This window comes from Pagrus pagrus, assembly GCF_965226575.1.
Source record: "Pagrus pagrus genome assembly, chromosome: 6".
Lineage (NCBI taxonomy): Eukaryota > Metazoa > Chordata > Actinopteri > Spariformes > Sparidae > Pagrus > Pagrus pagrus.
The window spans coordinates 14,623,350-14,650,129 of NC_140190.1; the positions used below are offsets into that span (position 1 = coordinate 14,623,350).

The following is a 26,780-nucleotide window of genomic DNA, read 5'->3' on the forward strand; positions in this document are numbered from 1 at the left end:
CACACAAAATAAAGACCACAGCAGCTTCTTACAGCCTTTATTTTTAATTTTGGGTGGACTGTCTTTAAAGGGAATGTAGATAATTTATGTTGTCCCCTTTAAAACATTTACATTGTACATCTTGATATTTTGATTATGGACAAATAAAAAGACAGGACCTTCAGAAATCAGAGTCATATGAGAGTATAGTTCAATGTCACAAGCCAAACTTGGTAAAATAACTCACTACAACTGAACCAATAGAGAATTAAGACAGAGTGGGTCGCCTCTCAGTACACTGCTTCACGTGGCCTGTTCGACTCAACTTATCATTTGGAGCACCATGCCCTCAGTGTCATGACACCAAGTAGAACCCCCTTCCTTCCCCGTGTGTTTAATAATTTAAAACATTCAATGATATCACTGTTTTTTTTTTAATTGTCTGAACTTAGAATAGATAAAAACACAATACCATCAAAAATAGAGAATGGTCAAGTAAACTTCATTAAAAAAACTATAAAGAAAAAAAAGGACAAAATGGAATGACACGTTTTTGTTTGTGTAAGCATGTCGATGCAACAGAAAATAAAAGGGGAAATAAAAAGTGTACATTCCTAATCATGCAATATACAAATTTTAATCAAATATTATGCACAGGAAAAATGATCAGAATTAGGACGACGTATGATTAGAGGGGTTGTTTTTTCAGTTTCACTTAATACCAGTCATTTTCAGGAACAGGGAATACATACATACTTATTTTCTATTGACATTCCTGAAATACAGCTGATCACATGTGTATTCAGACTCTACTACTGGACAGAAGATGTCATGGAATGGCTGACCTCATCTTCAGGTCACAGACATCATTATCATAGTTATCTACAATAGCAGACAGATGTGAAGAGGGCCTTACCAGTAAATATGATCAGAGACGCTACCGAGTCAGTTTTTATCTTGCTACTACTGGATTAAGTCGTGCTGGACCGCGTAGTGACCTCAGACATGAATGACACAAACTAAAAACATCAAGTACCTCTGAGAGTCTTCTAAGAGGAGGCCATTTCTTGTTTTTTTTTTTAAAAAACAGCCATTCATGTTCATCATTATTACATGTCAATGAAGAAAAAATTGGCAAGGCAGTTTCTGAAGGGAGAAAGGAACATCAGGGTTTATCTGGTTACACGCCAGCTGGGTGTCAGCCAGCCCGGGTGCAGCTACTGTGATGCAAACATCCAAGTGGCACAGGCGTAAAGGTTTCACATGGTTTCACATGAAGACAGACAAAACTTTCTTTCTGCTTTCTGCTGTTGACAGAGTGGAAGCTTCTTTACAGTGGAGGCCACGTCGCCTAATACTGATTGAAAGGGAACCTAAAACCATTCAACAGTCTCTGCTTACAGAGAACTTCAGCAACCTGATATTCAGCTGGTTTTAAGAATAAAGACAGGTTGATATCGTAACTTTGTCGTCCCTTCGCCAGTCAAAGGAGGCAGGACAGTGATGTAACATGGATGGCTCTCTTTAAGCCAGATTATTCTGTCACTACCTTTACCATTTGGTAACAAACATGAGTGCCCTCAGCACCATAGCAGTTTCATAGAAATAACAGTATCCTTCTTTGTATTACAATAATATAACATCTTCTATACAACCGACTAAACCATCTGTGAGTTTGAGAGGACGCCGATCAGGCGGCACTGGCCCGATAGCAAACTGTCTAAGCATTTTCAGACTCCCATGTCTTCAATTCGTGAAAGGATTGATATGTTGGGAGTGCTTGGGGGGTCAAACTGCAGCTTAGCACAGTTGAACAAGGAGCGGATATACTGGGGGAGGGAGGTTGGGCTCTACAAGACTCATGATTCGCTGGAGTAGGTCAGACTGCAGGGCTAAGGCACAGAGCATCTACAAATCACCCGTAGCGCCACACAAGGATTCTGTTGAACTAACACTAGCAGATCTGCTCTGAGCCTCGCCAAAAGGCAAGTAGGGCAGCGGCTCGGAAAGAAGTGTAAAACCCATGCCTTATATGTAGCTTTGGTTTCATCTCTGCTCTGTTCTCACTGCAGTTGCTCAGTGTCTGGTCTTCTCCAGGCACCAGGTCAGTGGTGGGCGAGCAGGTTTCGAGTCCCCATTTACCCCCCCAGCTAGGACCATACAGAAAGAGTCAATCACATGGTTTTTCCAGGCCTACAACAGACGAGCAGCACGCACACGGATGTTTAGTGAGCGGAAAGAAAAGGGGTGAGACAAAGGCGCAGACAGGCTTCAGACAAAAATAAAGAGACAAAACAAACAAAAACAAACCAAAAGACAAAAAAACCTTTAACACAGTAAAAACACAATTCAACAGCAAAAGTCCAGTTGCCAACATTACATTACATGACTGTCACAGACTGAATTGCCGACAGAGTGGATGGCGAAGGGGTACACGGCAAAGAGCATCCAGAAACAGGAGCTAAGTATAGAGTCGGAGCGGGGAGGAACAGGGTGAGCTGCTGAGGTTTGAAAAATTAAATTGCATTGCAGAGAAGACGGCGCATGTGCACAGTGAGTCTGTAAAACAACATCAAGTGTCGGGGAGTGACCACAGAGCTCAGAGTGCAGAGAAACAACAGAGTGTGGGACACTGAACAGGAAGAAGAAGAAGAAGAAGAAGGTACGGGGAAAGAAATCTTGCGAATCTGAGGACTAATAAATAGGGCGATACTGGAAGTGCCAGCCGCAGTGTTTTCGTAACATGATTATGTTGTGTTTCAGCGAGGGAGGAGGGGGCGGCATGGAGGGGTCGGGGGGCACCCTGGGGCTGTCGGACACAATCAGCACTGAGAGAAGGTCTGCTTGATCTCATCCAGCACATTCCCAAGCAGCGTCGGCTCGTCACATTTAGCGTCAATGGACACTGTCTGACCAGACTGGGAGGAATGAAAAAGGAGAGAGAGAGGGAGAGAATATCGAGGTCACATTTTACACAGGGTTCCCACACTGTCTTCAACATCAAAATTTATGGTCTTACACGGGTCAAGGTTAATAACAATACAACACTGAGAGTTATCATAATGAGAACTAGCTGAAGCTCACAGACAACAATCAAAAATAGAGAGGAATGTCTGAACACATCTCTATTGTGCAGGAGAAACACAAGCAGAGAGCAGAACGTAGCCTGTTGACTAACAGTTATGTGAAAAAAAAAATTCTATTATCACTCAAAATATATTAATTCAAGAACTTTCAATGACCCATGTCTATTTTTTTCTATTTTCAAAAACTTTCAAGGCCTTAATTTTTTCCTTCAAAAAATAATTGTTTATGAAAAACTAAGGGAAAGTTCACCCAAAAATGAACATTCAGACATTTTTTACTCACTGTATCTTCACTGTAGCTGCTCAGCTAAACGCATTAGCCGCACCTCGTTTAAAGTAGGTACACAAGTCGCACGTGCGTCAAGGGTGTAAATATGTGTCAAATGTGTTTTGATAATGACGACATTTCCATTTTTGGGGGAACTTTTTCCTTTAATCACAGAGGATACGGGAGGTGTTTCATTGGTTCACTCACAGTTTTGACCAGCAGACAGACATGGTGACCCTGGATAGACCTGCTGTACATTGAGGCACAGGAGTCGATTCTCTCCACAACTAATCCAGAGACAAAAAAAACAGAAGTGTCAGCAGCACATCGTCATTAATCAGATTGTTCTCAACTTTCCTTGTAAATTACATGGTTTACTACATGGGTGGGGCTTACTGAGCCTGCACAATTTAATGCTGCAAGCTGACTTCAAACATACTAAATGGACTTCCAATACTTTCCTATGATGGTCGTAAGTTTCTGACAAACGCTGTATTGTTAAATTCTGTATATGGAACACCCAACCCATCTGCTACCCTGACGTGTCTGGACAAAAGTCTCTCACTTGAGACCAATAGGCAATGGCCTTGTGTGTTTATGTACCAGAGAAATGGTGGTGGAAGCAGATCCTGGCCAGTAGGTGGTGGAAGGGCATGTTGACTCCCTCCAGTCTGACGGAGCTGCACTTCAGGTCGCCCGACTCCAGCAGCTTCGCAAACGCATCACTGAAAAAACAAAGCAACAGAAACTCAGTTTTCAATTACTCCTCAGCCAAAACATGACAAAGGCCGAAGACAACTCAGAAACTAATGGCCAATGTTTGCTGAATGTACTGCAGATATTCACGGTCCTCAGATGAGACACTTTCAAGTGTCTGGTGACTTTTCCCCTAGTGCCACCGTCAATCATACATTTCCAATTTTACACAGAAAATGGAAAACTTTAATGGGTGGACTGACATGAGAGTTACTAAACCTATCCCTGGTGCCCAGCAGAGAACCCATTTACGTTTTGGACACCACTGTTAAGCCATACTGCAAATACTCCAACTCCTTTACTGTAAAGACTTCTATAAGGCACACAGTCATAAAACCAAAGGGGAAAAACTGTTCGGATATACATGACTGTCCTGGAGAGAATTAAATTGCCAGTATGCATTTTCCTTTTTTATAATGTAGTGTGGAAGGTTTTTCACATAGAAACTTAAATCACCAACCTGTAGCAAGGAGTAGTGATTAGGTAGGAGGTGCAGGTAAAGTGCAGTTTGAAATCCAGTTTCTCATGAGTAGAGGAGTCCTCGTTCTGTAGGAAAACAACAACAAATGCAGGTGATCGATGAAGTAACGTTGCACTTAATTGATTCTTCTTCGGCCTGCAGACCTGCACAGAGATCTGGGTGAAGGGTCAATGCTGAAGTACACAGTTTCTAGACCACTGCACCACCCTGCTGACCTTGAGTTGTTTAAACACATCAGTGGAATCAGCAAAATGGAAACAAGATCCACAAGATCCAACCAGTCTGATTTATGTTTGACATTCTCCGCTTTTTCAATGTTGTTTATTTAGTTGCTACCCATCCTCACAATGTCAGAGCATAAAAAAAATTAAGAAATCATAATTAAATAATAATATTTGAAACCAGTCATAGCTTCCAAATAGGATAGCAAAATATGAAAAAAGAAACCAAGTTTGTTTTTGTGAGTGTATATCTGTGTTTTCCTACTGACCTTTACTATAAAGGTGAGGGTTCCCTTCAGCTTCTGTGGCATAACGATGCTCTGCACAGTGAAGACAAATCGCGCCTCATTGGAGACCCCTGAAGCACAAAGTTCACAATTAAGTGAGGTCTTAAAGAGATCTGACATCTCAGTGTACTTAACACAAAGAAATTCCCACTGATGTCTGCTTCCAACTGTAAAATTAGTGAAAACTTGACATTTGATAACTCAAAAATTAGAACACAATGACAAAATGCACAATATATTTGTTCATGTGTCTTGTTGGGAAATCAAACCTTCAATTAAAAATCTGCATTTTACAGATAATCACTGACCAGGTGGAAGTTGGAAGGGGACGGTTAGGCCATCATGTGGACCCGACCCCTCTGGCCTCTGCAGCTTGGAGTTGAGGGAGTCCAGGACGTTGAACTCCATGGATTTAAGGAAGCTGTCACACTTGTTTTCAAATATAACAGACACCACCACCTGACTGCCATCCTGAAGATTTCCCTGGATGTCGTACACCTTAGGAAGAGGGAGAAAACAGAAAATTATTTTCACTTTTAAATACATTTATTTACACCAGGAATTACTGATGAAACTGATGTCTAAACCTCGCTCATGGTGTTTTATAAACTGAGCTATTTATAGAAGGCATACACAGCAAATCTGATTCATACAACCAACACCAAAGCACACATCACTGTTTCCAAGAAACCAGTCTGAGAAGCACACGGAGAAAATCACAAGAACAGAATCATTCTTAGAAACTTTCACATAGTCTGCCAGAGGCAAGTCTGAAGAGCAACAGCAACAGAGAGAAACGCAGCTAGAAAAGAGATTAATTAATATTCTGTCACCGACAGAACTTTAAGAAGTACCTCATCAGCATCCTCCATCATCTTTAAGAAAGAGAGAAAAGGAGAGATCTGCATACATTGATCTGTTTTTTTACTGCTGCTGTTACCTTAGATAACTTTTGCATTAATCAACAGCCTAAACATGAAATTAGCACGCCCGATTCAACATTTGTGTACACAGAGGTGTAAAGGTTAGAACTGGCTAAATGTTACGGGAAAGTTCATTTTATTATTGGTTATAACAATCTAATTTATTATTGCAGAGATATGGGTACATAGTGACAACCCAAAAACCGAGTCAATTAAGGGCAGATGTCACATGTGGTCAATCAGATGATCAAATATGTTTATCCCACAAAAGCGTGTGTTGTAATCTAGCAAGCAAACATATTTATAGATTAAACCTTGTTATCATTCCTGTTATACACTCAAATCAAATTCTATTTTTATATAGTCCAACATCACAATCACATTGCTACAGTGGGCTTTGTCAAGTCAATGAATATGATTAAATCAGGTAGATGATGAATTCTTGACGCAATCTGATGTCTGACACTTTCATTCAAGTTCATGTGCTGCTCTGACATTCCTGCTGGGGAAGTTTGAACACAGCTTTAAAATAAAATGTTATCATAACCAAATAAAATTTTAAAATGAATTTTCAGAACCCTCTGGTGAAGGTAGCAGCATTTCAATCGCCATCACTCACCATCTTGATGTAGGAGTTCTCAGCCAGCAGGCAGTAATTGGACATGGGCTGAAAGGAGAGACGAGCTCAGGTCAGATCAGGCATTCTCTGTCACTCAGTATGCTAACTAGGAAACAGGAGCTGGTTCTACCTAGTTGATGCATAACAAGCAAGGTTGTGTGTGTGTGTGTGTGTGTGTGTGTGTGTGTGTGTGAGTGTGTGTGTGAGAGAGAGAGAGACTGCAGCAGCCAGGGGTTTTAAACAGTGGCGCTTGGAGGGTAGAGATCAGAATGATGAGAAAGGATACTGCCTTTGTTCAAAATTAACTTAATTGCAGCTTCATAACAATATGAAATCAAGAGCAAAGTACAGAATGACACAAGGATGCTACTTTATCAATACATAAATTAAAAGCAGGTTGAGCAGGTAAGGCTGATTATTCAACGCTGATGACAAACACTGACCGGCAGAGGCTCTTCCTCCTCCACAGTCCCATTCTGCACCGACTCCTCTCCACCTCCATCACTGTGGTGATGATGGTGATGATGCTTCTTCTTCTTTTTCTTCTCCTTCTCTTCCTTCTCCTTTTTCTGCTTCTTCTTCTTGTGTTTGGAGGACTTCTTAACATTGGAAACCCACAAGGAAAATGGAGACAAATGATTAGAAATTCAAGGAGATTAAAAACTGAAACACGGCTGCCAGTAGAATTCCTCCAGAGACCACAGAAGAACTGGCAGGTCTCTGATACATCATTTACACAAACTTGCGAGAATAAGAGCTGCCAATAATCTGCATCCTGTCAGGTCACTGTGAACTGGAGTCTCTAGCACTGCAGCCTGACTTTCTACTTGGTAATTATCGCATCATCGGTGGTGACTCACAGTCTCCTCCATCTCGGTGTCTTTGGGCTCATCGGGCTCGGAGTCTGGCGCCGTGCCAGAGGTGGCCTCGGGCATGGGGGATGCTTCTGCTGCTGCTACTGTTGCTGTTTCCTGTTCACACACACCACCACCACAGAAACACATTACGGCATTAGCAGTGAACAACCGTAGCATGAAACACACACAGTAGTGTTTGCCAATTCTGTGTCAATAGAGGTAAGTGAAGTTAGTGAGTCCACTCAGCCATTCATAGAAACGTCATTCATGATCAGCTGCAACCTACTGAGCTCTGTGATACTGCAAACATAACTACACTGAGAACATTACATGCAAGACTAAAAACCAACCAAAAGAGCTGAACCGCAAATGAGCCAACGAGTATGATATATGTCTGTAGGTGTCTGTACATGTGCAGTGGCTTTGGGACTGGTGGATCGACTCTACAAACCAGCCACACTAGCTGCTGCTAACAGATTAAAAAGCCTGATTTACAGGATTCTACTAACTGCCGACGTACAGTATACGCTAATGTAGCTTCCTATGAAGCAATTCTGATCTTTTCTGCTCTTCTGACAGCAAAACAAGTCTTCCACATTGACATGTTGAGGAATGTCTTCTCCTGTTTCTAGGTCAGAAGTGCTCTCACTTTGGGGCTGACAGCTCACACGTTTCAAAACCAAATTCCTCAAAACCAAAGTTAATATGATATGGCCGACAGGCCTGGTTTTACTGAAAACACCCAAAGGTGCAACGTCAGCGCTAACAACAGGTGTAAATTTCAAAAGCTGGTTCAAGGGAAAGCAGGGCCCGAGGGTGCCACTGTTAAAGTCGCACATGCAACCAAAAATCTGTCAGGTGTGCCTACACTATTTACTTTTGCTTTTTGTTTTTATGGTCTCAATTTTCTTAATGTGCTAATATCTTATTTTAATGCATTTCTATGTCTCTGTAAAGCACTTTCAATTGCCCTCTGTCTGAATATAAATACACTTGCCTTGCAATTAAAGTGAATGTAATTTGTTGTTGCGTGTGCTGTGATTTAAAAAAGCATGTGTTTTCACCTTTATTCCTGTTTATAATTATTTACATAAAGACTGGAAACACCTGACCTGGCTGAGTTCAAAGGTAACATTTCCTTGATCTCAAACAATAAAGGAAGTGCCTTACTAAAAAAAAAAAAAAAAAGTAGTATTTTAATTTGTTTTATTATAACTTCAGAGCAAGTTAGAGTTATCTTGTAAATAAGGAATAGTTCTGTTTACAGTCAGTTATGCATCCTTGAGGTCTAACGAACATTGAATGCATATCCTAAAATATCTGCAAAAATCAAGAATTGTTTACATTGCTGCTAAATAACTGGCGTCTTTCTTCTTCACTGCCTTTGTCAGGGTGTGGCTACATTACCACATCAAATGTCGATCAGCAAAAAAGCCTGAAATTTGGGTATTGCACTGCCAATGTGTGCATCCGTGCGTGTGCAAACAAATCAGAGACTTACTCGCAAGAACAATGCTCCACAGCGCCACAAGTGTCCAAAAATTCCACAAGCTACCTTTCACACTTCTACTTCAAGGAATTTTTGTGTTTCACTGTGTACACTTCTGACACTGAAAAGGTCAAACAGAAACAAAGACGAGCAAGACCCCACATGTGATCATGGAGGAAGCAGTCAGAGGACACATGTGGTGACGACAGGAATAACAAGAAACTGACTCCAGACCAGTTTCCAGGGAACCTCAGACAACCTCCGCTCACTCGTCGCCACCACTGACACAACAATAACAACAACAACAACATTTACTTTGACCTCAAGACCGACACGACACCCAGCGAGCAAAACAAAAGCTGAGGAAGAGAACCACTGGCATTGTGAGACAAACACACACATACTGTGCACACATGCTAGAAAATATAGGAAGGCTGGAGAATGAGAGAGGAAAGTGTTTGTGACCTGTGAAAGAGAGGAAGTTGTGTCAAAAAGGTGAGGAAGATGTGAAAGAAAAAACAAGTGATCCAAACAAAGAGGCAATAGAGGGAGAACGTAAGGTAAAAACCAACGTATGAGGTAGATTTATAAAACATGGGAGTTATGAAGGAGGGACGTAGAGATGAGGGTAGAAGAGAGAGATGGAGAGAGAGGGGGGCGACTCAACCTGGGTGTTAGAGGGCACTGGAGCGTTTGAGAGCCAGAAATCCAGATCCGAAACCTAGAAGAGGGAGGGAGGGAGAGGAGTGCGAGGAGGTGAGAGGGGTGAGGGCCAAACAGGTTCTATATCTTTCTACTATTCATGAAAATGGACACAGAGATTACACTGTTCTATTTCATGAATAAATCAAGTATTTGGCAAGAGGCCGCACAGTCAGCTACCAGGACACTGATACTTGATCACTAAAGCTGATTGAAAGACGGGCTGGGAAGAAGCAATGGGAGCGTTGAGTCAATGACAATGATCAAAGATATCTTTTGGCATGTAAACCTTTTAGCAGAAATTGTAAAATAATGGTATTCTTAAACCATTTTTAATCAGGAATTTTACATTAGTTTAATTAATTTGATCAGAATTCTGGGTCAAATCAGATCTAAAAAAAACACAATCTCTGTTGCTAGGTAGGAAACGGTCTTGCTCCACCCTTCTGTAAGGACGTACCTCAGCACTAGTAGAGGTGGGTGGTGCTGCCACCTCATTGGTTTCTTCTGATTGGACCACAGGCTCCTCTGCCTCACCCCCAAGAAGATCCTCCCCCTTTTCTTCATGTTTGTGTTTCTTCTTCTTCTTCTCTTCTTTGCTCTTCTGCCAAAACAACAAGAGGATAAATTCAGCTGCATGTCACAATACGGTCGGGAACCTCAACCGCTGACTCATCATGTCATCATGGTTGACAGCTCTCCTTATTGTTTTCCCCCTTACTGAGACAGCTTCATAAAAATGATTTACTGGTTTTTAGAAGCGGTTTCATCAGTTCGACAGAATGAGGTGAGCGTGGTTTCCAAGAAGACAGAAGAATAATCGTGTTGATATCCTCACCTTCCTGTCCCTGTCTTTATCCTTCTTCTTCTCTCTCTTTTCTTTGCTGCTCTTCTTCTTGGGCTCCTGTGAAGCGGCATCTCCATCTTCGGTTGGGCTTTTTGGAGCCTCCGCTGCACGGTGTGACCTGACTGGTAGCTTCTCACTGTCTGCGAGTGGCCTGGATAAACAAACATGCACAGTTACACGATTTGACTTTGTTTTGATGAAGATGTACGAGGTAATGATGCTCCACTCGGAGTTAGTGCCATCATCTGGAAAACATTTTTTGAACTTCCTGTTTTTTTTTTCATCTGTTAGAAAAGGGGAACAAGGGTTGTAGGGGGCAGCAATCCTCTGTATTCAGGCGCATATTCTTCACTGTGCAGCAGCCAGGTCTCATTCAAAGCACTGAGTTAAGCCATTCTTCCAACAGAGCTAGAAGCATTGGGAATTCCCAGACAGCTAGAAACTACACCAATACATTCCTCCATATTGGACTGATGAGCTGTCAAGTTTATTTCCCCATGCCTGACCCTTTATAGAGGTAATGACATGCACTGCAGCCCTCTGCTGGTTATTCTCTATAAAGACACAAAGATATATGTCACTAACCCCAGCCTGGATAATAATGCTTGTACAGTTTTATCGGTCTTTATTACCTCCCCAAGGAGGTACTGTTTTTACCCGTGTCTGTTTGTTGGTAGGTTGATGGGTCTCGGCCCAGAATAGGCCGCATTGTGCGCTATGTGTTTTTCACTTTCTCAAACTTTACTAGACAGTGTGTTTCTTCATGTTTTCATTAATTTCTCAGCATGGATGATGATGAAAAAAAAATGGTGTATTTCAGGTGGCTTGTATCTATGAGTGAGTTAATAATAAAAATATAGGTTTAGCAGATTTAAATATGTTTCCACTGTAGCTAGTCCTTTTTCAGCCGCTATAACAAATAGGGGTAGAATCCTGCAACTGCCACCAATGTGCCACTGAGATAATGAAGATTCAGAAGTACCAACGGTGATTAGGCCTGATTGAATTAAAGGGAACTGTCGGGTCTAGCGAGGGTATGTGCTCTCTAAGGCCTCGTCCTCACGTATACTCCAATATCATAACATGTACTCTGGGTTCAAATACACCAATGATGCTACAAACACTGATAAACGTGGGTGCCTGCTCCAATGTTTCCAAAGATCTCCGTTTCTGCCCGTCTGTTTCTATTGAGGACAGCTGTCAGTGAATGAAAGCTATGGCATATAAATGTATGACTACTACATTTTCCTCCAGATGTTTACAAAAACTCCTGCACAATCTCTACCTACTCTTCATTTCTTAATCTAAAGCCAAGCCTTGTACAATTCAAATGATCTAAACCAATGAAGGGCACATGTGCATGTTATTTCCACCAAGGTCAGGCAGGGAGCATCCACTTAAAAAACAGCTGGTGAGAATTTGGAGGCATGGCAAGTCTATCAAACTCTACTGAGTAGGACCTTGGAAATGAGAGCAAAACAATTGTACTACCTATCCCCTAGGATGAGTTTCCTTAAAGCACAGTGATGCTGATGATCTTTTCAGAAACAAGAGTCAGAATGCTTTTAGGAACCTTTTCCAGGTGGGCAGATAGTGAAAGAATAAGTCCTGAGAACATCAGCAGCAGTCAAATTAATTTCTATGACACTAAGAAACTCTTATGAAAGAGATATCTTCTTTTATGAGAATTCTTCTTCCTTAAAGTACAGGAACAGAGTGATATGCTGCTGATATTGTCAAGCTTATAGAAGCAGGGTAAGAGCAAAGGCATACTGGATATTATTTTAGGCTATAATGAGCAATAGACATTGATAATACAGGGAAAGAAGAGCAAAAAGATGAAGCAGGTATTGCAAAACTCCAAACAAGGAAAGAAAGGACAGCTACGTTAGTGGGAGGAGCAAGACAGCTATTTAGAGAGATAGAAAGAGAGGCAATCCATGTGAAGTCGGAGCCCAGGTCCTCTGGCTGAGGTGCAACTCACCTGCGTGCAGCCGCTTCCACCAAGCTGCCCACACAAAGAGGCAGTAAATGGGTGTGTGTAGGCATAGAGAGGAGGAAGCAGAAAGCAGAACGCCATGAGAAGGAGTGAGAGGAGGGAAAGGGCCAAGTCTCATCGACTGTGACATTATGGCTAGGAACTAGGTCAGGAATAAATGCAGAAAATATTCAGATTATAAAGAAATCTTAGAGGATTCGACTTCAGTGTTGCTCAGCTCTAAATCTGGTTGGTTAGCTCAGTCAGCAAATGACAGGTTACAATATTTGCTTAAATCAAGAGTTAATTTACACAAATATCTTGATTATGTGTAGAATTAGGATCTACATAGTGTGGACTCACTTGTCTAGGTCGATGTCCAGGGCTTTATGAGGGTCATTAGGGTCTTTGTCATCATCATCACTGGGTAAGGCATTCTGAAGTAATAAGAAGGTGAAATCAATGAACAGAGTTAATAACTTTCTAAATAAATCTTTAACTACAACACACAAAATGTGAAGACATCTGTTGAGATATTGACTTCCAGTCTCAGAGCTGAGAACCCAACAAACTAAACAAGCAATAAAGGTATTTAATTCTGACTGAGACACATTCAATCTCAATTGTTATGCTTTGGTCAATAAAGAGGTCAGAGTAATGTGTAAACAGCAATATAATTCAGAGAGGTGAACTGATGCCTTTTCCATCTTTTCACAGTAAATTACAGTTTTATGTAGAGTTCAAGTGTAGTGTAGTGTACAGAATCAAACTGAAATCAAATATACTTTTAATACTATGAGTGAGGGCGCCTGTCAAATCAAGTTAAATTAAGTGTCAAGTGTACCTCTGGCATCTCCTCGGTAACAATGTCGACCTGGTGCGCAGGTGTGATGTCCTCCTCACTCTCTGGGCCCGAATCATGTTTCTTCCCTCGTCCGCTGCGCTTTTCTTTCCTCTTTTTCTTCTCCTTCTTTTTCTTCTCTGCCCTCTCTTTCTGCCGACGCTCCTCCTCCAGTTTCACGTACTGGTCAGACATGGGCAGACCTGTGGGGCGAATGAAAGCAAAGTGTGCAGTTTTATTTTAATAATTAGACAAATATAAAAAGAAAATCAGAAGATTAATAAGTGATGAAAATAAAGGGCAAAATAGCATTTATTTTGCATCTGAAGCCATTTTGATTTCACGACAAATAAAGTGAAGTGACGGTTTTGTCGTAGTCTTAAAACAGTGTCTCACCTGGGACTTTGAGAGGCACACTGAGGTCAATCTGTACGACTGGGATGTGCTCCACTCCTGGTGCTTCCTGGTACACCTACACAGAAGAAACATCCATATAAAGCATTAATTGCTCTTAATACACATTGTTTGTTATTGTATACATTTCATCGTCAAGTCCAGCAGACTGGATTCAACACAGACGTGTTCTCTGGGTAAGCACACCTTCTGAGATGATGGGGAGGCCTTGATGTAGAACGGGTTGTTGGCTTGCTCCTGCTTCCTGGCTTCTCTCCTCTGGGAGGTGGGGGGAAAAAAACAGCGGAATGAATAAATCAATGAAGGCAAATCCTTCCTCATTTATAGCATGAAAGGGGGAACCACATGGGGAGCCAGATTTACAGTAGAACTCAGAGAAAGTCAATAAATAGATAAGGACTGCATGATTGTGTGTTTAGATTTTATGTCCAATTTTTGCATCTTATATGAATGTCTTGACTATTTCCAGTAAGATGCGGTGAAAATAAAATTACACTACAACATACAAATCCACACAAAAAATGTGATTTATAAGACAGTTACAAAACTAAAACAATTAAAAGGGTTCATATAGAAACACACACATTTGTTTTACACACTACAACAAAGTGTGTAGTCATAAGACCCGGAGATGATTTAGCATTTGTGCACTTTCAGTTCCCTCATTCCCGCAGTTGCTAAGACTACAGACATTGTCAGGGACATCAAACATCATCGCACCCAACACAGAAACTCATGTCATTCATAAAACTAAATTTCTTTTTCAATTTGGAAATGCCACACTCATCGACCAGCTTACCCTCGCCAGTTCCTTCTCGTCCACCTCTTCTCGACGGGGGCGGGAGTGTTTAGGCTCCTCCTTCGCAAAAATAGCCTTGGGCTGCTCATCCTCAGACTCGCTCTCAGATGGAGGCTCGTTGATCCAGGCGTCCAAGTCCAGACTGCACAAAGAAAGTCAGTTACACTTCAAAGTTATGAACAAGTGCTAGTGGGTTTACCATCATGACAAATCATTTTAAAATGTAGTGTTTTTTTAATGAGCCGACTCACCCTTCAGGAACAGGCACTTTCTTCTGTGCCTTGGGGGCTACAGGGTTGAGTTCTCCAGCAAACAGAGCACTGACCTCCTCCGCTACCTCTACGTCCTTCTGCTGCAGTTTCTGGATGTACTTGACCAGTTGCAGGATGCAAGACGCCTAAGGACAGGGGATGAGACAGATGTGAAGATCAGCAGATTTATTTACCAGTTTTCTAGTTAGTAGGTAAACTTGTCAACAAAGCCAAAAAAAAAAAGATAAGCATCTATACTATGTAGATCTCCATCTTACCCTCTCCTGCACCTCCAGGTTGGCACTCTGGACAAACAGCGGCAGCCTGTCTATCATCAGTTGGCTCGTTTCCTGTGCTGCTGTGCCTTCTGTGTTCCCCTCCTGGCTCTTCAGCACGGTGGCAAACAGCTTGGCTGCGTTCTGCACATACACCGCCTGGATGTGGCCTGGTAACGTGGCCACCTTAGGCCGCAGCATGGCCTCTAGAGTCTGCATCGGGTTCTCCAGGTGTCTAAGAAGACAGTGCAGATTAAGAGAAAGCCTGACTAAAAACTACATTGAATCACAATACCGATGCAATTTCCAGAATGAAGGTTAATAAAAAAGGAGCAAGTGTGTCAAAGAGCTTTGAAAACGGCCATTTAATTTAGAGACGGATTTGCATTGCTGTGCGTAAAGAAAACTAAAGTGTCAACTGTCAATCAGGTCAGACTGCCATGACTGGGCTAGTTTTTACTTGGATGACAAAAGAGGAAGAAAATACAGATGTGCAGAGTGCTGTATCTTAACCAAGCGGTCAGTCATTTCCCTCTGGCTTCATTGTAAAAGCAACTGGGGTCATGGGATATCTTGTCAATATACTGTCGTGAATTTTTTATGTAGGATCACTGAATTACTTAACATTCACCTTCCCTTTCACTGCCTTATATGCTCATGCCTTCTTTCATCTTACACCAGTATGTAAAAGGACATCCCAATGAGATAAATCGACGTACTCTGAGAATTCACCACAGATCCAGGCTGCCGCATACAACACTTCACAGATGCCCATACGCTGCATGTTGCCTGTCAACAGGTGGGCGTTGTCCAGTAGAGTGGCCATCTGGGCAACAGCAAAGCCTCGGATGGCTTTGACCCGAATAGCCACATCCAGCATCTGAGAGGCGATGAGGTGGCCATGCCGTGTGCCCTCTAATCGGGTCAGCTCCACGAGGATACTGATGTACCTGTCAGGCAGATGAGAAGAGGCACAGGTGGAAAACATGTCACAGAGTGGAAAATAACATCAAAGTCGGAATTAAATATAAGACGATGCTGGGGTCGAGTAACTGCTGCGAGACTGACCATTCAAAGTTGGTGATGTACTGGTAGTTGCTCTGGCTGCAGATGTCGATGATCTTGGTGAGCAGCTCATCTCTGTAGGTGGTTCCTTCTGCTTTGTCCACATGCAGCATCAGTTTCTTTACAATCTCCATCAAGTTCTTTTTGGATACCTAGGAGAGGACACACCAGTTCAACAAAAGTCAGATCATAGGCAAGAATTCAAAAGAGATTATTATTTTTTCTTTGGCAGAGAGAACATTTTCAAAACAGCTTCAAAACTAAGAGGGCACAGTCGACCACATAAAATCTTATACAATGAATAAATCACAGAATTTGTCTTGTTTCTATGCCATGGAGTAGCTGGCCAGCAACTGTGCAATTCCCCCGACAAAGCTATAGTAACCAATCAAGTAAATTAACAATTAATGTCTCATAAAACAGTGCAAATGACAGGTGAACTGTGCAGTCAACCATTCTAACAGTTGAGGTAATTTTCTGAAATAAAATCCGACAGTGGAACCAAGATTATATGGTACTAATAATAAAGTATGCAACATTACGTAAACTGAATTAAGTGAAAAATGCCAATATAGACAAACTGACATGTATGAACATATGTCTGCTACATACCATGCCATAGAGCAGGTCTAGAGCTCTCAGGCGGATAGACTCATCCTTGTCATCCAGACACTGGAGGATGAGGTCCTTATGAGACTGTACTGACTTGGGGTGGGTCTTCAGGATCTTTGACATGGCCAGCAGGCCCAGGTACTTCACTAAAGAAAAGTATCAATACACATGGCCTCAGCGTATTTAAATACAGACATAAATGCGGCCTTAGCTCTCCGAACCCTATCAAGCAAAAGTATTTACTTCTATCTTAACATTATTCTCTGCATAACAAGTTTGTCTTCATAAGATTTTCTTAATCAAGTTCCTTTGATATATATAAACATGACTTGATGTGATACAATATTTAGTTGTATATAAAGTATATTCAGTTTATACTACATTACATCTAGTCACTCTATAAAGCCTCACTGGTTGCATATACAATCTATTAAATCACATGGAAGTGACAAACTAAATATCGCAAAGGAAAGGAACACAAAACATACAGGACGATGTAAAGGACACACAAACACATACACACGGTACAACACACACACACACAGACAGACACACACTGGACACAGTAGTTTTGTTTTGCTTCATCCTCCGTTGTATCCCCGGAAGATTTTCCTACATCCCAAACAGGTTTTTAAAGATTCCGAAATCTGCTGAGTCATGACCTTCTGTCGATCATCTAATCTGGCAGAGACAAATGCCTCTCAGGTTCTTGGATCAATAAGTGTGTGATGGTAGTGACCTTGGGGCGAGGCTGGTCACTGCAGTGAATACGTATGCAGAAATGACCGGACGCTGAGAGGCAGCCTCTGAATCTACCTCTGCTATGTGAGGAGCAGTTTAACTGCAACTTTCTCTCAGTGAGAAAGTGGAATGGAGCGATGAAATGTTAGATGGACAAAGCCGACATTTCAAAGATTGTTTACTACACTCTTGTCTTCACTTGATGCCTTTTCAGGATTATTTCTGTTCATTGAGAACATTTTGAAAATTAATTTAAAGTGACACAAGAGAGGAATAAATCTATTGCATCTGGTGTTTGTGTCAACACACTATGTAACTTAAATCATTGACTTAATAGTCATTGACATGAATTGCAAAACATCTAAAGCGTTAAGAATGACACTGCTGGTTTCATTCATTTCGTCCTAATTAAACTTAAATGTCTTCAAATTTTGCCTGCAAAGTGATGGAAGGACTTCCATTATGGCCTTTACAGCCTCATGTGTGTAACTTTACCTTAATTATTTCATCAGCAAAGTATCTTCACGGTCCAGAGAGGGTGTAATCTTTCACCTACTTTACCTATCTGCATTGGAAAGTGTAAACCAAGCAGCTATGAGAGCCAATAAGAAATGTAGTGTAAGGATAAACAAAATCTAAAACCACAGGTACACAGTCTGCTCTATTAACATCAGAGGTCTATGGTCTACACACACAACTATCTATGTATGGGTGTCCAGATAACTCGAATGGCTGGATTCAGCATGCTCCGCTTCAACTGGGAGTGTATTTATAGAGCCAAGCCCTATGTTTGTGAAGCACAAACTGGAAACCCCTTTCAGACTGAAGCAACAAACCAGGAAAACGCTGCTGTATGTTGTTCACTCCATGTGTCATACACAGGATTAATGTGTGAAAGGGGTAGATGTGACTTAAGTGAAATGGTATTCTAAGCAGGCCACTTAATTGAGAGTGGGAAGGTAATAAGGTTCGAGTTATCCAGAGTCAGGGGGTCTACGTTGTTGTTGTCGTCTAAGGGTGAACTGTTCCAGAAACACGCAGACAATGAGAAAATGACACACTGCAGGCATTGACAGAGGGCTCACAGTTCTGGTCCGAGTCTTCTATCAGGATTCGCAGTTTCTGCACACAGAGCTGAGGAGGGAGAGACAGATACAGACAGAGAGAGACGGAGAGAGAAGGAAGGGGTGTGGTGTTAACGTCACTGTAAACCTTTTCAACACCAGTTTCATTCTTGTCATGCAGGCAGACAAACAAAAGTGGGAGAAATGGGGCCTAACACTATGGTGCAAAATTACTTTTTCATGCTTTAGTGACAGTCACAAGAACAGCTTTATGAGTCTTGCTGGCCTGTATGATAGTTGCTGTGTCTCTGGTGAAAGCATGCATTCTGGTTCAACTGGAGTGGAAAGGTTTATTATCAGCTAAATCACATGAAAGTGCAGATGAAGTGGACCTCACAGGCTTACCTGGATACTAGCACTGTGGTTAGGCATCCCAGAGGACAAGGAAATCAACACTGTAATGTGGGACAAAGAAGATATTAGACCTGATTCTGAACTTAAAAATAAACCTTTAAAGATGTGAAATTAGTCTACATTTGTTTATAAGAGGCAACAACTTGATGCTAAAGACTTTGATATTGTTGTTAAAGCAACATTATGTAACTATTTAACCTTCAGACAGACAGTCAGACAGACGCCAAGCTGGTCTTCCTGCTGTTGGGACTAGAAAGTAATATTTGCTAGCTTGTTTAGTTGGCTCACTAGTTTTTGATCATAAGTAATCCAAATATTACATGTATACAGCTTATTCATATCCATATTTACGACAGAGGTGTATAAGTGCATTGCACTAAGCGCAGAGGAGCAAGATCGCAAAAAATATCAATTCTCGCATAATGTTGCTTTAACTACTAAACCAAACACACATTCAGGATGAAGGAGATCACAACATTGCACACAGAATACCAGTACTGACCTGCAATCACAGTGTTGACACATTCATACAGCAGAGACATGGCAGATGTACTGTGAGAGAGGAGGACAGGGTAAGAAACGGAGAGAGAAAGTGCAGATTATTAGTGAGATAACCGTCAGATCAAACTGCTGTGATAAAGTTAATAATTTAAGGATTTCATCTCACCTGTGGATAAGGTTCGTAAGAGGTTCAATCAGCTTCTTCCCCAATCGTGGCTCCAGTGGTGTGAGTGCACCAAACTGTAAAACACACACAGAAAGTGCCGTGACACACAGTTGAATATCTCTTACATCAGACTTAACACTTTTCTAAAATTAAAACTCCTCTTGAATTCTTTCCTGTCTGATCATAATCACTAATGGATTCAAGGAGTTATATTGTGAAAATGGGCTTTAATTTGTATTTGACACTTTCTCTGGTCACATGAATAAAACTCGCTATGCAATGCCACCAGTCATGTGACTGCATTGCTTTTTGGTTGACTAAGGCAAACATTGATAGAGGAACTAGTATCAATTCCTCTTTTATGATGGATTTATCCCTGCATGGTTGGTGCAATACAGGGAGTGTCAAACAAGAATCGTGGCTTGGTGGTGCACAGTATGGAGTATGTTGCTGTGTATCTCTTTGCTACAGTAGACAGAGAAATATAAGACCACATGTATAATTTCTACACAGATCCAGGAACTTTGAAAAGGCAGTTTTCTTGTATCCTGTTGACATACCAGCTTGATGATCTTAATGAGAACCCAGTTATTAGTAGAGGAGGTCATGAGTTTGAAGAAGAGAGGGGCCAGGGACAGGTAGTTCTTGGGATTTCTCCGAGCCAGCTCACAGATAACGTTTACTGCTGCAGACTGGACACCTACAGAGGAGAAAATACATTTGATACGAACAAAGAAATAAATAAATCAATTTAAAAAAAACAATTTAAAAAAGTTAGCAGAATAAATGGAGAAAAGACCAGTTTATTAGACATAGCTTGAAGCTTAAAACTAGGGTTTGTGTTGACTGATTTAGGATGATTTAAGTACAGTGGCTACAAAACAGCGCTGCTCTAAAATCGCAGTATAACGCAGTATAAAATTTCTACAGTAGTCATTAACGAAGCCCTTTCAGAAACTCAGACCAGTAAATATTGCCTCTCTGACACAGTAAACAAGTGTGACACCACCACTGCCAGATAAATGTCCTGTGAAATGCTTTTATCTGTGCAACAAAAATAGTCCTGTGAGTTCCCAGACAGGCCCTGGCAGTTTTACAAATGAGCCTTCCTTAATCTCATATTCTTAGTTGCTGAATAATTCATGGGGTTCAGGTGACAGAGAACGCCGGCCCACCGGTGTTTCCAGCCGAGTCTACCATGCACTGTCTCTCCTTATACCTGGGTCTGGGTCCTCCAGTTTCTCCTTGAGCCTGGGGAAAGCAGGGCGCAGGGACTCGGGGTACTTCAGAAACACTTTGTACATGATCAACACCGCTTTCTTTCTGATGTAGGGTTTAGTGTGGGACATCTAGAGTAGGGGAAAAAGCAAAGCGAGTACAGACAGTTCAGTTCAAATTCTTGAATGCGAATATAAAGATGCAGGAGAACTTAAGTGGAGAAATCGTGTCAGGAAAAAAGCAACAGAGCAGTCCTTGTTGTTAAAACTCTTCTCCATGACTCACCAGTGTCATGATGTCATTGGCCAGGTCCCGAGCCAGGTCAGGGGTCACAAAACAAGACAGGCCGGTGAGGGCAACACCTGTGTCGTACTGGTTGGGACTGCTGAGATCCTGCGAAACAAAAGGGATAAAAATAGGAACAGTTCGTTAGACTGAAATTGTTGGCCGAGGGATGAAAAACAGACACTGAGGGTGCAGAATGGAAATAAAAAAAATAAAAAATCACTGACCTTTCGGATCTGATTGGTTGTCAGCATGATGACATCAGTGCTCTCATGAAAGCACTGTGAGGCCGCCAGGTAGCCAATCCTCTGTAGGAAGAGAAGCAAGCAGAAGGCATTATATACTGATGCTAATATCAAAGCTATTATTACAAACATACAACAATACATAAAGGAGAAAAGAAGTCAGCAAACTGGACTGACATAGAAACAGGACCGCCGGGGGCTCCAGCGTCAGGACGAAAACTTGACAGAGCTCAACATTGGGTTGGCTAAGGCCTGAATAATACCATGTTTATAGACCAAACAATTAATCTTGAAAATAATAGGCAGATTATTCAATAATGAAAATAATTGGTCATAATGTCATACTATGGCAACAGACAACTTTCCCCCCAAAGCACTTCGAAGTGGTATTATTGTTCTGCTTTCCTCAGAGTAGCAACTACCAGCGACACAGGATAAAATGTGATTTTTACTCATTCATTGAGTCTGTAACGGAGACGTGACAGCAGACAGAAATGGTGCCAGACAGCCAGCCTGACTGGATTGAGAGTCAGCCTTCATTATCCCGAGAGATTTCGTGCCCAGTGGCAGACAAAATAGCACAGAGAAAGAGAGATTTATATGGAACCTATCTGAATGACGGTGGTGTCGTTATTCTACAACCATTACATTGTGCAATCAACATTTAGTTCATAACGATCCATTAAAGCAAAAAAAAAAAAGTCTATTGCCAGTTTCATCCAGGAAGTGATCAGACTGAACGTTCTGAGATCTGCATTTCAGAGACTTATTCCAATTGTACCTTGTATGTGAACTTGGAGGAACTCATGACTTCAACGATGTTGAAAGCAGCCCAGCTGACATCATAGCCCAGCATCTGAAGCTGTAACACAGAAAAGAAAAGACAGATAGAGAGAGATGTGGGTGAATAAACAGAGAAGAGAGGCCAGGGGCTCTATGGTGTCCCTATGGTGCACAGAGAGACTAAATGATCTGAACTGAAAGGTCTCAAAGTGAGCACAGATCCATGCCAATTGCATCAAGTCATCTAAACCTAAATGTGGGCCTAGGCTATAAATAGAAAGAGCGCTTTTCATTTTAACAGAAATTGTACACTGTTCTCAATAAGTGCCGGCCGCTGGCTATCAGGCTGTGCAGTGACTAATCCTGAGCTACAAAATTAAACATGCAGGTGCAGCTTTGTACCTGTTTTATATATTAGTCACTTCTATCTGCCCCTGATGAAGCCTTGAGCGTAAACAATGGGCTTTGATTCAGAAAGATGCCGTTTGAATAGAAAAGATAATATACTATACAGGTGCATCTCAAAATATTAGAATTTCATGGAAAAGTAAATTTTTTTCCCATAATTTAATCCAACAAGTGAAAATTTCATATGTTCTAGATTCAATACTCATAAAGTGAAATATTTCAAGCCTTTTTTAGTTTCAATTTGGATGATTACGGCTTACAGCTCATGAAAATCAGAAATCCAGTATCTCAAAACATTAGAATATTACATAAGACCAATCAAAAAAAAGGATTTATAAAACAGATGTGTCGACCTTCTGAAAAGTATGTTCATTTATGCACTCAATACTTGGTCTTGGCTCCTTTCGTATGAATTACTGCATCAATGTGGCGTGGCATGGAGGAAATCAGTCCATACAGTATGGAGATGCTCATTTCCTTACAACCCTGCTTGTGCTACAGGAATAAAGACACAGGCTCAGAGGTGGGCTTACACTGAGAGTCATTCACTGGCTGGTGTCTATGTGTATCAGTGCCTTTGTAATCAAGTAGAAGTGACAGACAGCGAGAGTAAGTGTTGAGAGATCTTACGTAGGTGAGCTTGCACACAGCATTGGCTTTGACAGCGATGTTGTCCTGCTTGAGCTCCTGTTTGATCTCATCGATGCACGTGGAGATGTACTTGGCCTGAGGGTAGACAAAGGAGAAAAAGGACAAACAACACACAAGATCAGATTAGGAGGTGGAGTGATATCCGGAGTGGGAGCCTGCTACCAAGCACCAGAGCAGGAACAAGCTGGAAAATCCTGGTCTGTGTGTTGTTGCTATCAAAGACACCAGCTAGCAGAGGTCGAGCTGTACACTTTATAAAGCCGTAAAGCAGGCTTCATCTCTTAGTATGCTTCTGGTGTTGGCCTTTGACTTTGGGCTTTAAGTTAAAAATTAAACCCAAGTCACGAGTCATTGACATTGGACTCAAAGTTAATCCAAGTTTAATATGAATATGGGTTATGAATATGGTAGTATACTAAACTAAGAGATCGAACAATACTTGATTTTTGGGGCAGATACTTAAAAAAAATTCCCGATTTCAATATATCTGCTGATAGACACATTTTTTGCAGTGATCTCTCAAATGTGGTTATCAAACATTTGTGACAAACATTTGTAATGAAGACAGGATATATTTCTGTGATGAGCCAATATCGGCCGATAATAACGGCTAACAAAACATATCGGTTAGGCTCTGGCTAAAATACATAATATGGATGCCCTTTTTCAAGTTGCAGTTGAAATATGTTATGTGGCTTTGGCTTGTTGACCAAGAAAGTTTCCCTCCCCGATGGCCATCATCGATACACATTAAATGGTACTGCCTGCCTATGAGGTAACCATCATAGAACAGATTGAGTGTGTTAACCTGCCTACGCTTTCAGAGCAAAAAATATTAAAACATGAGAAAAAGATTGAACAGTATCATTCTAATTACACATTTGCTAAAAACAGGCTGTTTTATTTGAGTCATAAGGTAACGGGTGACTCATTAGCTCGACCATCCTTTACAGCATTTTAACAAACGAGTGTTGTTCCAGGAGCCCCACGCCTGAATGAATGATAGAAACATAGCTGCTCTTCTGAAGGTACATTTCATTCAAACATTTAGACCTGTAGCCGTCGGTCAACCTCGTAAAACAAACACATACACATATAGCTCTGTGGAGCGTGAGTGTGTGTGCCGGTCATGTGTGCGCAGTCATGAGACAGCACAGTGACAGGAGGAGGTCGAGGAGGGGGAGGACTGAGCTCTGCTGCTGCTCCTGTGGCTAGCGGGGCTGGATTTAACCAGTCACCAGACACACACAGAGTGCTTCTCCATCACACTTGTTTTCAATGACCGATTCAGAACCCATCGAAATAACTGAAATATTTGTCAAAGGGCCAACAAAGACAATCTTTCAGCCACTAACGCAGACTGACCGAGCTGGACACACACTTGAAGGTCTAATAATCTCCCAACTAGAAGCGAGTGCAGTGAAGGTGAATAATGCTACACCCACAAGATGCCGGTTACGTATAATAAGCCTAAAATTCTTCCTCAGAATTACCCTTAGGACATATTCACACCTTTCTTCGATATGGCTGCTGTTTCCCGAAAGGCGTGGGAGGCAGAGTGAATGAATGAACCGAGCAAAGACTTAGCACACACATGAAAAATAAACAGTGTATGTGAAGCTGTGGGCAGGCCAGGAAAAAGGTCAACACACACTCGGGCGTGCACACACACAGCGTATTAATATTTCAGCAAACTGTCCACTGTTGACTGGGCAACCACCACCTTATCTAGGCTGCCCAGGTAGGGTTACCACTGGCGAACAGCTTAGCCCATACATTGAATCAAGAGATCAAGGATTGATAGCCTCGAACAACACAGCTGATCCTCATCTCTAGAGACACTGAGACTAAAAAATCCAAGCAAAACATGAATACAGCTGATTAGATCTGCTGGTTTTGTCTGGAAATTGGTTTTCTGATGAGAACAAGACGTTGAGACAGAAACCCAAAAGCTGCCCTCAGAGTCGGACACGCTACCTCGACATTTCACACCTGACCTACAGCTAGAGACAGGTGAGCACAACCCAGGGATCCTGCCTTACACGGGTTAGACATAGCCGACACACACAGCTCATGAGAGGAGCAGGCTGCTGTGGCAGTGGGAGATGGAAACGTGGCTGCCCCAAACAGTGCCCTCTAATGGCCCATCCCACCCTCCTCCAGCTTCAGTCTGGTGCTGTGATCATCCTGTCATCACCACCATCAGACCTGTGGCAGGGATGACATCAGCTTCAACCACCAACAGGCTGTTAAAAATGAAGGCACTGGCTGACTCATTTCACATAAAGTTTATATAGGATGCAGTGTCCATATAAACACCCAGAAAGATCACATCTGCTGTTTTTTCTCTTCTTTTCAGTTCAAGTGAACCAGATGGACTCTTTCACACACAGAGCACCACGACATCCATTTAGCAGTTGAGTGATTCATAGCGGTTTATTGACAACATCACTGTAAACCCCTCTATACTTCTCCCAAATTAATCCGCCACTAAAGGCCGACAACAGATACAGTTGTCAAGTAGTTGCCTGACGGTTAAGGGTGGTCACATTAGCAGTGGTTATCCTCTGGTATGATCTCTGTTAGAAGAGTATCTAATCTCCTGCTAAATTGTGATAATCTATCCAGCTGCTTCCTCTAACTGGTCAGTTAGCTAGGTTAGCTAGCTGTCAGTACAACAAGTCCCCTTGCTTAAAACCCTGACAGGTAACGTTAGCGCAAAGTAAGCAACGGTTTGCGACTCCTAACATGTTGTTTAACAAACGTTAAATTAGCATTGTGTGTTTGCACTAGCCGCTGAAAACGACTGTTTTGAGTGTCCGTTAGCTAGCGGGTGAGCTGACTGAGCGGACGGTAACGTTAGCTGGCCAGCCTACCTAACGTTAATTTACCCAGCGTTAGCTATTAACGTTAGCTAGCTAGTCAGCGATAACGGCGTTGGCAATATGTGTTGACGTGAAAGACATCAATGAATGTGAGCTTCAAAATGTTCCGGGTGACAGTGTTAGCTCGTCGGTCGTTTTACCTCATCTTCCTTGTGGTTCCTAATGCCACGTACTAAATCCTGAAGGTTTTTATCGAACATCCGATCGATGCTCCCTTTGACAATCTTCAAAGCCATGTCTTGTCTGTGACTGGTACCGCTTCTGTCCTGCGGGGCCAAGCGCCTTCCAGAGGTCTAGTGGGTGCCGACCGACCCGCTAGACTGTCTCTCATCCACCCGGGACCGTGTGTGCAGGATCCGCTGCTGTTTACCAAGCCCGGGCAGATGAAGCTGAGGCCAGACGGGGCGTCCTGTGCTGTGCAGAGACGCTGGCAATGGATCAGTGTAGGAAATGGCTGACAAAATGGCGTCTGAAGTCAGCTGACTTGAGTATTATGCGAGATTCTCATATGGGAATCAGGGGAATTAAAGGTCTAGTGCCCCCAGTTCAGAGTAGAAGACCATTTGGAAATGGTGAGAAACTCTTTTAAATAAAAAATTAAAAAATACACTTTTCGTCTAAAAGTGTGTGCTACAATCGATCATAATAACAGCAGGAAGTCCCATTAAT

General features: G+C 41.9%; 1 protein-coding gene across 6 annotated transcripts; it reads right to left on the reverse strand.

The window, feature by feature from the left end:
* Nucleotides 1-20: 20 nt before the first annotated feature.
* On the reverse strand, nt 21-26,585 carry ap3d1 (adaptor related protein complex 3 subunit delta 1). Of its 6 annotated transcripts, none has more exons than XM_084355752.1 (35): nt 26,252-26,585; nt 23,206-23,301; nt 22,166-22,246; nt 21,367-21,447; nt 21,140-21,247; nt 20,856-20,985; nt 20,197-20,336; nt 19,637-19,710; nt 19,472-19,521; nt 18,961-19,010; nt 18,577-18,625; nt 16,751-16,896; nt 16,142-16,290; nt 15,793-16,023; nt 15,077-15,308; nt 14,799-14,944; nt 14,548-14,689; nt 13,935-14,006; nt 13,731-13,806; nt 13,338-13,537; nt 12,857-12,930; nt 12,500-12,523; nt 10,507-10,666; nt 10,129-10,269; nt 9,634-9,687; nt 7,481-7,591; nt 7,064-7,219; nt 6,621-6,668; nt 5,933-5,953; nt 5,387-5,576; nt 5,061-5,149; nt 4,550-4,635; nt 3,937-4,058; nt 3,541-3,620; nt 21-2,897 (listed from the first exon to the last, which is right to left on the reverse strand). In XM_084355752.1, the coding sequence occupies exons 1-35, from the start codon at nt 26,345-26,347 to the stop codon at nt 2,802-2,804; spliced, it is 3,801 nt and encodes a 1,266-aa protein (XP_084211878.1). In that variant the 5' UTR covers nt 26,348-26,585; the 3' UTR covers nt 21-2,801. The 6 variants fall into 6 exon arrangements, with proteins under 6 accessions (XP_084211878.1, XP_084211877.1, XP_084211880.1 ...); XM_084355751.1 differs by having other exon boundaries at nt 10,129-10,272; nt 26,252-26,584; XM_084355754.1 differs by lacking the exon at nt 12,500-12,523 and having other exon boundaries at nt 10,129-10,272; nt 26,252-26,584.
* Between the last annotated feature and the right edge of the window lie 195 nt (nt 26,586-26,780).